This window comes from Bombina bombina, chromosome 5 (genome assembly GCF_027579735.1).
Source record: "Bombina bombina isolate aBomBom1 chromosome 5, aBomBom1.pri, whole genome shotgun sequence".
NCBI lineage: Eukaryota > Metazoa > Chordata > Amphibia > Anura > Bombinatoridae > Bombina > Bombina bombina.
The window spans coordinates 1051308496-1051326285 of record NC_069503.1 but is presented as its reverse complement, the minus strand read 5'-3'; the positions used below and the strand labels follow the sequence as shown (position 1 = coordinate 1051326285).

The following is a 17790-nucleotide window of genomic DNA, read 5'->3' as shown; positions in this document are numbered from 1 at the left end:
GATCATTTCTAAGCCCTTGAAGGCCGCCTCTATTTTATTTACTTTTCACAGCAGGGGAGAGCAAGCTCATGTAGGCCATATAGATAGCATTGTGATCACGCCCGTGGCTAGTGGCAGACACTGCACTAATTGGCTAAAATGCAACTATATGCAAAATAACTAAAAGTCATGTGATTAGGGGCAGTCAGAAGATGCATAGATACAAGTTAGTCACAGAAGTAAAAAAGTGTATTAATATAACAGTGTTGGTTTTGCAAAAAACTGGGGAATGGGTAATAAAGGGATTATCTATCTTTTTAAACAACAAAAATTCTCGTGTCGACTGTCCCTTTAATTAAAAAATGACATGCTGTGTCCATATTCCTCTTTTCAAAAGCTATGTTCAAGATGATTTAATTTAATTGGTATTCTTGACCATACAGTTTTCATCATAGACCTATTTTAAACTCTTTTTTGCTCATCTTTACTCTACACAACTGTGCACAATATTCTAGATATGTGACTGGTATTAATCCCTATTCCTTTTCAACCAAGCTAAATTTATTTTCTTTTTTTTCTTCTTTCCCTATTCACACATTCTATATAATATCTATATATCTATATCTATCTATCTATATCTATCTATATATATATATATATATATATATATATATATATATATATATATATATATATATATATATATATATATATATCTACCAAATCATATAATCTATCTTTCTCTATCATTCTATCATCATCTATCTATATCTATCTATCTATCTATCTATCTATCTATCTATCTATCTATCTATCTATCTATCCAGTGAATACTACTTTATCCCATCTATGTAACTTGCTAAAATATTCAGTATGTAATGTGTAACTTTACAGTACTTTAGTGCTCTGTCCAGCCCTTTCCATGGAAAGCAAATTAATAAACTATTATGTGTTTAGTGTAAAAGAAGCGTGTGCCTGTGAAGGGGGAGTGCGATTCTCTACAGCCCCCTTCTCCCAGAGCTGTGATTTGTGAGAGCAACATGATGAAATCTCTCCCTGGACAAATCAAATGAGCCTGTCAACTTAACCAGGTGGGATTAGTTGCAGCTAATAGACTGAACTCTCAGAGCAAACAGAACAGAATCACTCAAACTAAAGCAATAGAGGGACTATTTAGTGACTCAGAGAAATGCAATGGCAGTAAAACGATCCGTCCATTTATATCAGGTAGGGAAACGTTTTATTTCAGTGACACACAGTAGTGCTGCTTGTCAAGCTGACCATGTCAGGATTTCTCATTATTTTTGTCTGCTGCAGTCGGTGTGCACGATTAATGCTGTGATCAGAAACACAGCACATTCTGTTGTGTTCCGGATTCTACATTGTTGTAAAATGTTTCACTGCGTTTGCTATGTGCCCGGCTTTAGTCTCATGCACTTTCTTTCCCTAGGTGATATCTTTGCTCACTTTTGCCATTGGAGTAAATGTTTGCTTAGGATTTACTGCTAATCGCTTTAAGAGATCGGAAGAATGGGATGAAGGACCTCCTTCAGGTAAATGCTTCTTTCTGTTGAAACCTTTTTTTTATGTGCAAATTGTGAAATAAGAGCTATTTATATTGATTGTTATGGGTATGGCTGAGATTGCTGTGTGTGCAGTTGTTTAAATCAAAGATGTCACAAGGGTCATATTGAGATTTTTAAGTCTTAGGGTCAGTAAACAGATATTTTTAATGTGTATAAAAAATAAATATTATATATATATATATATATATATATATATATATATATATATATATATATATATATGACCAACATTGACAATGACCTCCTCCAATTTTGCATCAATCTAGAACAAATTTGCTGCTTTAATATAAACATTTAACAGAGAATCCTTTCTTGGTATTGCATCTGTGTGCCATGCAGATTGGACAGACATGAAATATATTAATGAATGACACTTGTATGTTTGAGAGTTGCTAAGCATGTCTTGATTTGTTTTATACCTACAAATACACTGATGATATCCCCCATATAGCAGTCACACTGTGATTCTATAAATGAAAATATAAATTGCTGATTGTTTAACAACTCTCTAATTTACTTCAATGAACAATTTTCTTTGTACTCTTGATATCATTTATTTTTTTTAAAAAGCAGGGATGTATTTGTATATATCCCGGTCCATTTGCAAGAGAGCTAGATGTCAGCATTATTTCCTGCCATGTAGTGCTGTAGATACCTATTCATGTATCTCTCCAACACAGAATAAATATCATGGGGACAAAATGTTATGCTCTGTCTGAATCACAAAAGTGTGTGTTTTTTGGGGGGGATTCATATCCCTTTAACATAATAACCTATATTAGTACTAAATACAGCTTTAGAAGAACCATACATGTACCATTGTTTTCTAATAGTCATTAACCATAGGAGATGCTTCTCTGTTCAGTCCTATCTGATCTTGAGGGCAATACATCCTTTTCCTGTTTAGCTGATTATTTTGTTAGCATGCTGAGACATCTGAAAGGTGGTGTAAATGCAGGGGGGCAGCTGGAAATTTCAAACAAAAACCTGGATTAGTTCACAGTTAAAGGGACGATGCACTGTGTGATGTTTTTTTCTCCCCATTAATGTGCTTTTGCCTGGTGTATCCCCATCTATACTGAGGTACTGCTTATAGGCTAGCTATATAAACAAGACTGTTTAGAAGAAATTACACTCCCAGTGGGTGGGTCGGACAGAGATACTAAAATGTTCATTTTCCACTGTTCTCTTTAAAGGGACATAAACCCAATTGTTTTTCTTTCATAATTCAGATAGAGCAAACAATTTAAAACAACTTTCCATTTTACTTTTATTATGAAATGTGCTTCATTCTCTTGGTATCCTTTGTTGATGGAGCAGCAATGCATTAGTGGGTGCTAGCTGAACACTTCAGGTGAGCTAATGACAAGAGGCATATATATGCAGCCACCAATCTGCAGCTAGCTCCCAGTAGTGCATTGCTGCTTCTGAGCCTTTCTAGGTAGTTAAAGGATATCAAGAGAAGGAAGCAAATTAGATACTAGAACTGGAAAGTTGTTTAAAAAGGTATCCACTATATGAATCATAAAAAATGTGATTTATGTCCCTTTTAAATCAGTCTTTGCGTATTCAGTGATAGATAAGCTAATTATACACACATAGGTAAAATAATGAGATTTGCTTTCCCTGCACGCTCAGCCCATTTGACTTGGTTATGGCTTAAATGATCAGAAACCGCTATTCCAAGTACAAAAATAAACATAAACTAACAATTCTCCATATGATTGAAACTCTTGAGCTGGTATAGCAAGTCATTGGAAAGGAACCAATTATAGAGTACACTGTCCCTTTAAAGGTGGAATCTAATAGCTGCAATTATGGCTCACTTTTCTAAAATTAATTTTAAAGGGGCACTAAAGTGAAAATAACATTTTCTTGACTCGCATAACGCATGCAATAATTTTTTTTTTCCAATTTACTTCCATTTTTTAAAATGTGCACACCCTTTTTAAATGCACACTTTCTGAGGCTCCAGCTCCTAATGAGCATGTGCAAGAATTCACAGTATTTACATTTTATGATTGGTTTGTGGCTGTCACATGAAATGGGAAGGGAAAATGGAAGTAACTTGGGAAATTTGTCAGAAAAAAAGTCTAGTTCTCATTTGAAATTTGGACTATTTATTGCATTGGCTGATTATGCAATTCTGCTGAATGTAATAGTTTTTTAAGATCTATTAGGTTATGATAGTAGGCATCAACTAAAAAAAATGTCTATTACATTTAGGTTTTTTTTGTAAATGATTAGATAATTTGGAAGCAATTTGTTTTTACCAAGGCAAACTAAACCTGTGCCCAGAGCAGCAGAAGGTAGGGGGCAACACCATTTAAGGGGTAGTTCTATGGCATGATACCAGTCTCACACTCTCAAAATATTTTATTTATTCATTTTGTTATAAATGAATGATCTCTAGTAATCTATTGGTGCACATAACCCCTCTATGCATCCCTACACACTCGTTGAGAGAATTTACATTTTGGGGGGTAATGCTACTGCTAAGACCCTCAGAAATCTATTTGTAAATCCTCTTTTACTACCCTTTTTTTTACTATTTTGGCCACCAGACTTCCCACTGTGAGCCTTTTTTTTAAATCTGATAAATTAGGTTAAAGAATCTATAAACTAAAGTGTTGTAGTGTGATTATAACCTAAGTATTACAGTAATGTAAGTGCTAAATTAACATTTAATTAATTGACCTTTTAAAGAAAGTCTAACAGTTTCTTCAATGATTCAAATTTTCTGTATGTCCCATGGTCCCTAGATACAAAATCGGTTATCTGGCAGCTTGTATAGTTTTGAAGAACGCTTAGGTTACAGAATTTGCTTAATTTTATGGGCACACTACCTGGGTGATTTTACTGACCAGCAAACAATGTTTGTCGCACAAATTGTCATTAAATCAGTTTGTTAAATTATGCCATTGATGTGGGCTTTGGATAGCTTAAAATGATGGTAAAGGTTTCAATTCATATGATCGGATTCGGAATGGAAACAATATTTTAGATGAACTTTAATTCATCCATTCTAATGAATATAGACTATAACTTACTTTTTAATGCAGTGATTAAATTCTAATAGCCCATAACATTTATAACTAACAGGAAATCCCATAATATTGCAAAACTGCCCCCACCCGGCCACTTCATAACGCCATCTGGCTGGCAAAATGTTCAGTGTATGTTTAAAGTGATAGTGAATCCTAGCGTTTGTGAAACGTTAGGATTTATCATTGGAACAAATAAAGGGGACTTTCATTCATGAAGTATTAAAATACTTCATGATGAAAGCTCCTTTATTTGTTCCAAGCGATCGCCTTCACTGAGCCGCTAAGGCAGCCCACCGGCAGAACGCTATTTTCGCTATCTGTCAGAGGTGACGTTTCCACCTCTTCGCCAATAGCATTGCGGGAAATCCGGCTTTATTTGTTCCAATGGTAAATCCTAACATTTCACAAACGCTAGGATTTACCATTACTTTAATTTGCAACTACCTTATTATTCTGTGAGTAATAAAATAACTACTAGTATATCTAGCAATGTAATTTATATTGCCATAAACCTTTTTCTGTGCTGCCTAATTATCCTCTGATAGTTGATATACCTAGGGCACTCGTCAGATTTTTACAGTTATGCTGCAACACATTTAAGTGAGTCAGAAATTAGGTAACGTCACTTTATTTATTTTTTAAGGCACCAGAATTTTTTGTTTGTCATCAAATTGAGCACACCGACTCATAAAAAAAGGTTTGTTACTCCTGCCCCAGGCCATTGACACATAAAATATGTTAATATTGATGTTTTTTATGATAAAGTTAGGTTAAAGTAATCACATTACATGATACCTGCTTCCAAAGCACTTCAAACTTTTGCTTTATTTGCAAAATGTGCCAAATCCTCACATGAGCAAGAATCTATTTGAAAATGCTGGCAGGTATATTTTGGTTAATTTGATCGTTAGTTTTTGTGTATGGCTCTAAGTAATCCCTGTGTAGTATGTAGCTGGGTCTGGCTATTTGCAGCATACTTGGGTTACAGAATTTGAGCTGTAGATTCTCTAAGGAGTGTGAATCGAGTACAATTTTCAAAAGTTTTGTGTGTGTTGTGTGCTAGCAAACAACTTCATGTTTAAAGGGACAGTAAATATACTTAATGATTCAGTGCATAACATTTTAAACAACTTTCCAATTTACTTATCTAATTTGCTTTGTAACATTTTGAGTGTAATATTAGTGATGTTTCAGACTGTTTCTATAGCAACCGAAGAGTCCTGGTAAGATAACTAACTGCTTGTACTTCAAGATCTTAGCAACCGTTTAGAATCCCATATTTATCCAGACTATGGACATGATTTATACCTGTTTTGCAGAGATTAGCAATTTAAACAAATATATAAATACCAAGCTGACTCCTTTAAAATAAAGAACTAACAAAGAAGACATCTGTCATTTTCCTTGAAATGGCTTTTTGTTTCAAGGCTGCTATGTAATAGGTTAACAAGAAATGTTGCCTGTCTGCCTGCCTTTGCCACTTGCAATACAGTATCGCTTGTAATCAGTTACATCAGTCACCCCAAACAAATGGGGTGATTTATCTCTGCCACCTCCTATGGGGTAATGTTTGCAGATAGCTCTTGCTACAATCAAGGGATGTAAAATAAATATACTCACCAGAGTTTAAGTGGTTGATTACTGATTATCACTTAGTACAATGCACATCGTTTTGCACACTTTAAATGTTTTTTAAACACTCACTTTGTATATAGTGTAGATTCTTTGCAACTCGGGGACTTTCAAGTCATGTTTCAGACAAAGCACACAAATTTAAACTTCCCAATACACTTCCATTATCTTAACATGCACAGTCTTTTTATATATACACACTTTCCGAGGCATCAGCCTCTTCTGAGCATGTGTAAGATTCATAGAATATACATATATGCCATTTGTGATGTAGAACTAACTTTAAAATGTGTCAGAAATAAATCTTAACTATTTTATACTGTTTAATAATATCCTACTATACTTACTATTGTCTTTGTATTAAGCATTTACTGCTTATACTTTTCTACTGTGTCTAGTGGTCCTAAAAGAATAATCTAATTGGCCCTTTTGTTACTGAACTCATCCTTCTAAGGTCAGTATTGATTATACTTAGTCACCGTGTGCCAAAACAAAATAATCACCCTTGGTCTGGAATATTGAGCATGACTAGTGGGAGGGTGAAAGGGGAAACTGTTTACAAACCATCAGGAGATCAGTAACCCACATTTTATTGCCAGGAATTTGTTTAACTTTCCTTCACTTTCCTTCATGCCTACACAGCTCCAAAGTTCTCATTTGCAAAATCTTTTGCTCTGACCTATTGCAGCTCTCTGCAAAAGGCTGAAAGAATTGTACTGTATGTGTCAACTTCTATACATAAAATCAGATACATGTTTTCTTTATGGAAAGCAACACACATATAGGTTATGGGATTTTATTATCTTACTCACTTCTTAATACCATACAGACAATTAAAGGGACAGTCCACACCAAAATTGTTATTGTTTTAAAAGATAGATAACGCCTTTCCTACCCATTCCCCAGCTTTGCACAACCAACCTTTAAATGTCTGCCTATTTCTAAGCCACTACAGTACAGACATCCTCTTATCACATGCTTTTTTATTAGCTTTTCACAACAGATGACTAGTTGCTAGTTCATGTGGACCATATAGATAACATTGTGCTCTCTCTTGTGGAGTTGTGTATGGCACTGCACTAATTGACTAAAATGCAACTCAATAGAAAATAAATACATAGCCATATGATCAGGGGGCTGTCGAAAGAGGCTTATATTAATATAACTATGTTGGCTGTGCAAAACTGGGAAATTGGTAATAAAGGGATTATCTATCTTTTTTAACGACAGAGGACGTGCAGGGTACGTCCTCCAAAAAAATACCCTTAACGACCGAGGACGTACCCTGCATGTCCTCAGTCTCTGAAAGCGGTGGAAGCGATCCTGATCGCCTCCAGCCGCTTTCCGGTTATTGCAGTGATGCCTCGATATCGAGGCATCCTGCAATAACTTTTTTTTTTTTTTTTTTTAGCAGTCCGATGCAGAGAGAGCAACCCTGTGACCCTCTCTGCATCGGCCATTGATGGCCGCAATCGTTGGTGGGTGAGAGAGGGCGTGGGAGGCGGGTGGGTGGCCATCAATGTCTTCTTTGATGCAGAGGGGTGCGGGATCGTGGGTGGGGTAGCCGGGGGCGTGCACGAACGCGCGCATGCACTGATGGGCGGGCGGGCGCGTGCACAGGTAGGGAGTGGGAACCGCTACACTGCAGAAAAATATTGAAGAAAAAGTGGCAGAGAGGGGGGTATAAAAATATAATAAAAATGATCTAAGGGATCTGGGACGGGGTGGGGGGTTGGTCTTTGGGGGAGCAAACTACACTACAGATTGATTTTTTTTTTTTTTTTTTTTTTTTAATTGTAAACTGGGTACTGCCAGTACCTAAGATGGCTACCAATAAGTTAGAGGGGGAGGGTTAGAGAGCTGTTTGGGGGAGGGGGATCAGGGAGGTTGGGGGCTAAGGGGGGATCCTACAGAGCAGCATATGTAAATATGCTTTACTTTAAAAAAAAAAAAAAAAAAAAAATCAGAGATAGCTTTTATTTTAGTACTGCCAGACTTTCTGCCAGTACTTAACATGGCAGGGACAATTCTGGGGTTGGGGAGGAAAGAGAGCTGTTTGGGAGGGATCAGGGGGTGTAATGTGTCAGGTGGGAGGCTGATCTCTACACTAAAGCTAAAATTAACCCTGCATGCTACCTTTAGCTTTAGTGTAGTAGACAACCCCAAGTATTGATCTAGGCCCATTTTGGTATATTTCATGCCACCATTTCATCGCCAAATGCGATCAAATAAGAAATAAGTAAAATTTTTCACAATTTTAGGTTTCTCACTGAAATTATTTCCAAACAGCTTGTGCAATTATGGCACAAATGGTTGCTATTTCTGAATAAAGGGGATCCCAGAGAAGCATTTACAACAATTTGTTCCATAATTGCACAAGCTGTTTGGAAATAATTTCAGTGAGAAACCTAAAATTGTGAGAAAGTGAACTTTTTTTTTTTTTATTTGATCGCAATTTGGCGGTGAAATGGTGGCATGAAATATACCAAAATGGGCCTAGATCAATACTTTGGGATGTCTTCTAAAAAAAAATATATACATGTCAAGGGATATTCAGGGATTCCTGAAAGATATCAGTGTCCCAATGTAACTAGCGCTAATTTTGAAAAAAAGTGGTTTGGAAATAGTGCTACTTGTATTTATTGCCCTATAACTTGCAAAAAAAGCAAAGAACACGTAAACATTGGTTATTTGTAAACTCAGGACAAAATTTGAAAATTATTTAGCATGGGTGTCTTTTGGTGGTTTTAGATGTGTTACAGATTTTGGGGGTCAAAGTTAGAAAAAGTGTGTGTTTTTCCATTTTTTTTATAGTAAATTAAAAGATATGATGAAAATAATGATATCTTTAGAAAGTCCATTTAATGGCGAGAAAAACGGTATATAATATGTGTGGGTACAGTAAATGAGTAAGAGGAAAATTACAGCTAAACACAAACACAGCAAAAATGTAAAAATAGCCTTGGTCCCAAACGGACAGAAAATGGGAAAAGTGCTGTGGTCATTAAGGGGTTAAACAATAACAATTTTAGGAGTTGACTGTCCCTTTTAAGTACAAGCTCACAATTATCAAGTATAATAGACATTAAGAAATAATGCTCTTCTAAAAATGGGTGTTTTTAATTGCCCCAGATAGGCCACAAGGCATCCTGCAGGACCCTAATGCTGCTGCATGCTACGTAGAGATTGCTTGATCAGTGCAGGAGATCATGTATATCTGTCATTTATAGGCCACAGCATAACATATGATACAAAACTAAGTTTTGTTATACATAGCTGATCGTCAAAATAAATGTTTAAATGCAAAGTCTCTTTGCATTTGATAGTCACTTACACACATTCAGATTATTGTGTATTGCAATAACAGGCCAGATAATTCCATTGGCTGGGTTATAAGCCAATGAGGAAGTAAGTGAATTGCAGATAAGCAGTTGGTGTATTGAAAATGGGGATGAGTGGAGAAATGGCGGTAAATTTTAGATAGATGGGCTCAGTGATGGTTTACTGCATTACCCTTCACCCCAAAACCTTAAAGTTGCCAGCTGCTCTGAATTTTCAAGGTAGTGGTCTGCTTAGTGTCCAGGGCAAGTTTATGGGTCAAGGAGGGCAAAGGGGAAAAAGTAACAGAAGATTAAGTCACCTGTCAGAACACTGATATATATACAGTATCTCGCAAAAGTGAGTACACCCCTCACATTTTTGTAAATATTTTATCATATCTTTTCATGTGACAACACTGAAGAAATGACACTTTGCTACAATGTAAAGTAGTGAGTGTACAGCCTGTATAACAGTGTAAATTTGCTGTCCCCTCAAAATAACTCAACACACAGCCATTAATGTCAAAACCGTTGTCAATAACAGTGAGTACACCCCTAAGTGGAAATGTCCAAAATTGGCCCAATTAGCCATTTTCCCTCCCCGGTGTCATGTGACTCGTTAGTGTTACAAGGTCTCAGGTGTGAATGGATAGCAGGTGTGTTAAATTTGGTGTTATCACTCTCACACACTCTTATACTGGTCACTGGAAGTTCAAAATGGCAGCTCATGGCAAAGAACTCTCTGAGGATCTGAAAAAAAGAATTGTTGCTCTACATAGATGGCCTAGGCTATAAGAAGATTGCCAAGACCCTGAAACTGAGCTGCAGCACAGTGGGCAAGACCATACAGCGGTTTCACAGGACAAGTTGCACTCAGAACAGGCCTCGCCATGGTCGACCAAAGAAGTTGAGTGCACGTGCTCTGCGTCATATCCAGAGGTTATCTTTGGGAAATGGACGTATGAGTGCTGCCAGCATTGCTGCAGAGGTTAAAGGGGTGGGGGTCAGCCTGTCGGTGCTCAGACCATACACTGCATCAAATTTGTCTGCATGGCTGTCGTCCCAGAAGGAAGCCTCTTCTAAAGATGATGCACAAGAAAGCCTGCAAACAGTTTGCTGAAGACAAGCAGACTAAGGACATAAATTACTGGAACCATGTCCTGTGGTCCGATAAGACCAAGAAAAATGTATTTGGTTCAGATGGTGTCAAGTGTGTGTGTGGGGGCAACCAGGAGAGGAGTACAAAGACAAGTGTGTCTTGCCTACAGTCAAGCATGGTGGTGGGAGAGTCATCGTCTGGGCCTGCATGAGTGCTGCTGACATTGGGGAGCTACAGTTTATTGAGGGAACCATGAATGCTTTGACATACTGAAGCAGAGCATGATCCCCCTCCCTTTGGAGACTGGGTCACAGGGCAGTATTTCAACATAACGACCCCATACACACCTCCAAGATGACCACTGCCTTGCTAAAGAAGCTGAGGGTAAAGGTGATGGACTGGCCAAGCATGACTCCAAAACTAAACCCTATTGAGCATCTTTGGGGCATCCTCAAATGGAAGGTAGGGGAGCGCAAGGTCTCTAACATCCACCAGGATTGGATGAGACTCTTAAGCGCTTGTGCTTAATTACCCAATAAGGAAAGATAGTCTTACTATGTAGTTGGATTCAATGAGATCTATTTATTTTTAGAATTATAAATACATACAATAAAATTTAAAACAATAGAAATTGATTCTTAAAACAAATCTAACTGGTTGGCCAACCATACAGTGTGAATAAAATGTTATAATATGTTTTCCAATCCCTGTTACTTAGTGTGTTATACAAACATATCTGTATATTTGAATTTTTGAATTTTGGTTTAATTGCAGATATTTTTTATGGATTTGATATAGTGGACTTGTGAAGAAGTATGGTATCCACAAAGAATATTCGCAATATTAATTCTTAATTACCATATTTACCATATTCGTTTGTTTAAAGCTGAACATACATAATTAAAATAGCGTCAATGGTATCAACAATATAATTAAAATAGCGTCAATGGTATCAACAATAGTAACAAATAATAAAAGTGAAACAAAAATAAAGTGATACAGTAAAAATCGTATAAGTTATGAAAGATAAAGTCTTTCTGCCGTGATCGTTAGAGTAATTGTTAATTGCTTTTTGTTAAAAGCGCTGTTGTTAAGTCCTCCGTGGGGATAGTATGTGCGGGCGTGCTGCAACACGTTTTTATCTAATTGCTATATATATTGCGATTATAAGTCACTGTTAAGTAGTTTTGGTTATCTGTCCTTCACATTAACTTCCTTAGTTGGTGTAGGTATAATAAATCTTACCCGTTGTTTCTTTTGGGATACTTTGTTTCTGGTCTAGTTTCTTTTTGTACCCAATTCAATCTTTACTGTGATGAATGTGGATCGGAAGCCGGGATAGCCACTGCCGGTGTTGTAGTGGTTTCAGTATGTCGAGTTGGTTTGTCTCTGCGATTACACACACTTGAAGAAGTAGATGCTGGGGTATTGTGGTAGTGTGCTTTAACCGTTAATCCTTTTGTCAGATGGCTGGGCTTTTTGCCTGGTTCAGGTTTTCAAAACCTCTTGAATTGTTGCGAATGTGTTCTGTTTAGATCCGTACTCTATTTGTTTCAGAGTATCCGATCTGCAGGTGTCCACAGGTTTCTTTAGGCCCAATTATTAGGTAAGGTATTTCAGTTGTTCTTGGCGGTCCTTTGAAAGGAGGACTAGGTGCTTTGAAGGTTGTTCTTGAACGCTTCAGAATATCTTTCAAGCGTATTTGTTGGTCCGTGGTTTGATGTAGTCTTGGCGGTCCACTTCGAAAGTGGACTATGAAAATGTTCAGTGTAGCAAGGAGTAGGCAACGCGTTTCAGCTGATTAATACAGCCTTTATCAAGCATATCCTTGCAGTTGTAAACAGTGGGTTTTTGTATTCTGTGATTTGATTCTATTGGATCCCCTAGGTAGTTGTATCTTTACAATCTGGTGATCCTATTGGTTGTTGTGTCGGTGCTTTTGATTGGTCATTCCTTAGCATGTGACCTATTAATGGTTCAGTTTATCACGGTGATGGGGGAATTTTCACTTATTTGTATCAGATGACCAAGTAAATGCATAAAACGTTATGAAAACTTGTTCCAGTAGTAAACACAAATACGAATGTATTGTTATAATAAAAACATAAATAACTTTTTGTACGTCAGAGAATCTGTCCTTACAGGGTTTGTGAGTCAGTATAAGGTTTTTGGTATATGCCAATTTGAATATTTATTATGTTCTATTTAGTCCTTTAGTGCAAGAATTCATATTTTATTGTTGGTTCAATTCTAGGGTTGGTAAATTAGAGGTTTAGTCATTTGTTTTGATGATGCAATTTAATATAACAGTGGAATGGGAAATTTCAATTTTGCGTGTTCTTGTTTGATCTTTAGTAATCGTTTGTTAAAAAGCAGTTTTTTTATTAATAATCGTTATTTCCATTATTATTGCTTTGGTGCAAGTATATGAAACATGCATTATTGGTTCTGGAATTTTTATTCCTATTTTTGTAATTTATTTATTTTTAGTGTTCGTTCTTTTATAATCTTTTGTTGAAGAGCAGGTTAATCTTTTGGTATTCATCATTTCAATTGTATTGGTTCAAGGATATAAAACATCCATTATTAATAGTTGTGTATCAATCTGTTGGGTTTCTCTTCCGAATTTGGAGTGTTTGTTCTCTTTTAGCCTTTGTTGAAAGAGGGTATCATAAAACGATTTCTTAAAATTTGGTGAAATTTTGAATTGTTTATGAAGTGTTGTTATCAGATGCATTATTATTGGTTCTGGAATTTTTATTCCTATTTTTGTAATTTATTTATTTTTAGTGTTCGTTCTTTTATAATCTTTTGTTGAAGAGCAGGTTAATCTTTTGGTATTCATCATTTCAATTGTGTTGGTTCAAGGATATAGAACATCCATTATTATTAGTTGTGTATCAACCTGTTGGGTTTCTCTTCCGAATTTGGAGTGTTTGTTCTTTTTTAGCCTTTGTTAACCCAACACACCAATACACTCTAACATCCACCAGCTCCGTGATGTCGTCATGGAGGAGTGGAAGAGGACTCCAAAGGCAACCTGTGAAGCCCTGGTGAACTTCATGCCCAAGAGGGTTAACGCAATGCTGGAAAATAATGGTGGCCAAACAAAATATTGACACTTTGGGCCCAATTTAGACATTTCCACGTAGGGGTGTACTCACTTTTGTTGCCAACAATTTAGACATTATTGGCTGTGTGTTGAGTTATTTTGAGGGGACAGCAAATTTGCACGGTTATACAGGCTGTACACTCACTACTTTACATTGTATGAAAGTGTCATCTCTTCAGTGTTGTCACAGGAAAATATATAATAAAATATTTACAAAAATGTGAGGGGTGTACTCACTTTTGTGAGATACTATATGTGTATATATATATATATATGTGTGTGTATGTGTATGTATATGTATATATATATATATATATATATATATATATATATATATATACACTTTGGTAACAAGCAACATAGTTAGGAAGATTATGCTGCATGGCATAAAAAACACTATATAAAGAGGGCTACTGACAAACTATTGCAAACACTGCTGCTCTCATATGGCTAAAGATACGTGCACACTCCTGAGCTCACATATGGTTACTCTTTAACAAAGGGCACTAGGAGAACTAAACAACATTGATAATAAAAGTATATTGGAAAGATGTTTAAAATTGTATGCACTGTCTGAATCATGAATGTTCAATATTTCCTTTACTGTCCCTTTAAAACACTGAGCTTTTCCAGCTCCTGCATTACCGTCTTGGTGGTTATTCTCAGTTTGAGTGAAGAGTGCCAGAAGCTGAAAAGGGTTATGAAAATGTGTTAATGCAGAATGACCCTTTCATGGGAATGTTGGTTATTTGCTCAGAATGTTTCATGTCGTTATAAATTAGATAATTGTCCGTAGCAGACATGGTTAAGCAAATATTCCCTGCCTTCTTGGTTTTGAGGTTTCCTATTACAGTCATAAACATCACTGACAATAATGATCTCAGGAGAGCACAGAGGTTGTATAATTCAAAGGTAGTGCTATGGATTTATACGAATACTATTAACTTGCTGTAACCATATAATTATGATAAGTCATGGCATATTTAACCCCTGTACTGCCATGTTTTTGTGCATCCCTGCCTGCTTAAAAAAAATAAGTTAAAGGACAAAACCAACAAATTATTTGGAAACTGAGCTTGATTTAATATGTATTGTCAAGTGCACATGGAGTGTTCCAGGGGTTTGCATAACAGCAGTGTAAGAGATTTATCTGTGTCTATTCAGATGCCACACAATATTTTTTTTTTTTTTTTAAGAAATCGTGTGCATGATTTACTAAATTGTGCCAATGGTTTACTAAAATGTCTTCACAATTTAGTATATTAATAAGATTTATGGCCTCACACTTACAATTATTATGTTTGAAACCAGAAAAGTCAATCGAACTACTAATCCCAGCATGCATTGTTTTTTTTCATATCCAATGATCATTAAGAGGCTGGCATATTTATCAGCTCAGCTAATCAGAATACAAAATATTTGTAACATGAATAAATGGTGGGGAAAGATGGCTGGCAGTCAGTCGAATCCTAGGGATGGCTGCTAAATATCTATTGGATGCCTCATCTGACAATCAGGATGAAGAGGTGGGATATAAAACGTTCTGGTCTCTCAAGAAAGTGTCTCACTGATGCTGCGGTAATAGCAACTATGGCCAACATCAAAAAGTGAGCCACATGGTTTGTTATTCTGTGACAATCACCATGACAACCACACAACAGTCCCACAAATAATAAGACTACTTTATAATTTATAGGTAGAACTCTGTATAATGGAGCCCCAATGTGGTTGCAAATCGTGTGCACAATTTGGCCACGAATTGTGCTCACGATTTAGTAAATCGTGTGTACGATTTATAAAAAAAAAAATATTGAGTGCCAACTCTGGGGTTCCATATAATATAAACCCAGTATAAAGTCCATTTAATCACAGTATTTATATTATAATCATCAGGTTTAATTTACCACTCTGCCTACAAAATCATTTTTTTTTTTATACGCCTTTGACAGGCGGTTGGTACATCCAATAGTAAGCGCACTCTCACCCTATGTATTTTTACAGCAGCGCTCCGCTGCTATTATCAGTATTCACTGATATCTGACACATAATCTGACAGTTCACCAACACATGAAATTTAAATCTAAACTTTAGTGACTCTGATATCGCATACACGTACAAACTTTGTAATTTACTTCGGTTATCAATTTGACCTCATTGATTTGGTTTATTTTATTAAAATGAAGTTCCTTCCTGAGAGTGCATATCTTGTTTGGTTCTGGAGCATGCATGTTTTTTAAACATTGTTACAAGCATTGTTGCAAACACAGTTTCCAAATAGTGATTAGGATATGTGCATTCTCCTATGCCTACCTCAGTATGCTCTCATAGAAAAGAGTTACATTTAGGTACATTTTAAATCAGAAGTTAGTTGGATGTTTGTATATTCTACTTTTGTTTCTGTATCATTAAAGTTTCATTTTGACTTACATGTAATTGCTTGATGACTCAAAGATTATTGTGCGCTTACAGTACTCATGCCAATTGTGGTAATAAGACATTGTAGGCACCAACTCATTGTAATGGTCTTGTGTTCCATATCTGCCTGATACTAAACAATCTTCAATCATGGCTACTTTATGTGGTCTGAATTATCACCTTCGAGTCTTTATTTGCATTGTGATTTAGAATAGGTTGTTTGTTTAGTTTTTTTTGCCAAATCTTAGTTAACATAGTGTGAATATATAAAAGGTTCTAAAGCAAAACTAGCAATATTGTACATGGAGAATTGTGTGTAATTTCCTTCCTGGAATACATAATGCAGGATCTTAGAAGTAAAAAATAAACTTTATGATTAAAGGGACGGTCTAGTGAAAATTAAACTTTCATGATTTAGATAGGGCATGCAATATTTGCTTTGTTCTCTTGCTATACTTTGTTGAAAGCTAAACCCTAGGTAGGCTCATATTCTAATTTCTAATCCATTGAAGGCCACCTCTTGTCTAAGTGCATTTTGACAGTTTTTTACAGCCAGACATTGCTAGTTCATGTGTACCATATAGATAACATTGTACTCACTCCCATTGAGATATTTATGAGTCAGCAGTGATTGGCTAAATGCAGGTATGTCAAAAGAACTGATATAAGGGGGCAGTCTGCAGAGGCTTGGATACAAGGTAATCACAGAGGTAAAAAGTACATTAATATAAGTGTTGCTTATGCACAACTGGGGAATTGGTAATAAAGGATTATCCCTTTTAAGATAGAGCATACCATTTTAAAGGGACAGTCTACACCAGAATTGTTATTGTTTTAAAAGATAGATAATCCCTTGTTTACCCATTCCCTAGTTTTGCATAACTAACACAGTTATATTAATATATTTTTTATCTCTGTGATTATCTTGTCTAAGCCTCTGCAGACTGCCCCTTTATTTCAGTTCTTTTGACAGACTTACAGTTTAGCCAATCAGTGATGGCTCCCAGGTAACGTCACGTGCACGAGCACAGTGTTATCTATATGAAAAACATGAACTAACACCCTCTAGTGGTGAAAAACCTGTGAAATTGCATTCTTAAGCGGCGGCCTTCAAGGTCTAAGAAATTAGCATATGAACCTCCTAGGTTAAGCTTTCAACTAAGAATACCAAGAGAACAAATAAAATTGGTGATAAAAGTAAATTGGAAAATTGTTTAAAATTACATGCCCTATCTGAATCATGAAAGTTTTTTTTTTGGACTAGACTGTCCCTTTTAAGCAAATTTCCAATTTATTTCTGTTATCTAATTTGCTTTGTTTCTCTTAGTATCCTTTGTTGAAAAGTATATTTAGGTAGGTGTGGAAGCAGCTATGTACTACTTGGATCTAGCTGCTGATTGGTAGCTATATATATTATACCTCTGATTGGCTCTCCTGATATGTTTAGCTCGCTCCCAGTAGTGCATTGTTGCTCCTTCAACAAATAATGTCAAGAAAATGAAGCAAATTTTAAAAACAGAATTAAATTGTTAATGTGTTAATATATAAAAAGGACAGCTGTTATTTCAAATATAATTATATAAAATTGTTGGTTGTAGCT

General features: G+C 36.0%; 1 protein-coding gene across 1 annotated transcript in view; it reads left to right on the top strand.

Moving 5' to 3' along the window:
* The first annotated feature begins 1081 nt into the window (after positions 1–1081).
* Positions 1082–17790, top strand: part of ENPP2 (ectonucleotide pyrophosphatase/phosphodiesterase 2) — a 136005-nt gene continuing 119296 nt past the window's right edge. The window contains 2 exon segments of the mRNA XM_053715316.1: positions 1082–1206; positions 1430–1532. Of these exon segments, the coding sequence (XP_053571291.1) occupies positions 1174–1206; positions 1430–1532 (136 nt within the window). The 5' untranslated portion in view covers positions 1082–1173.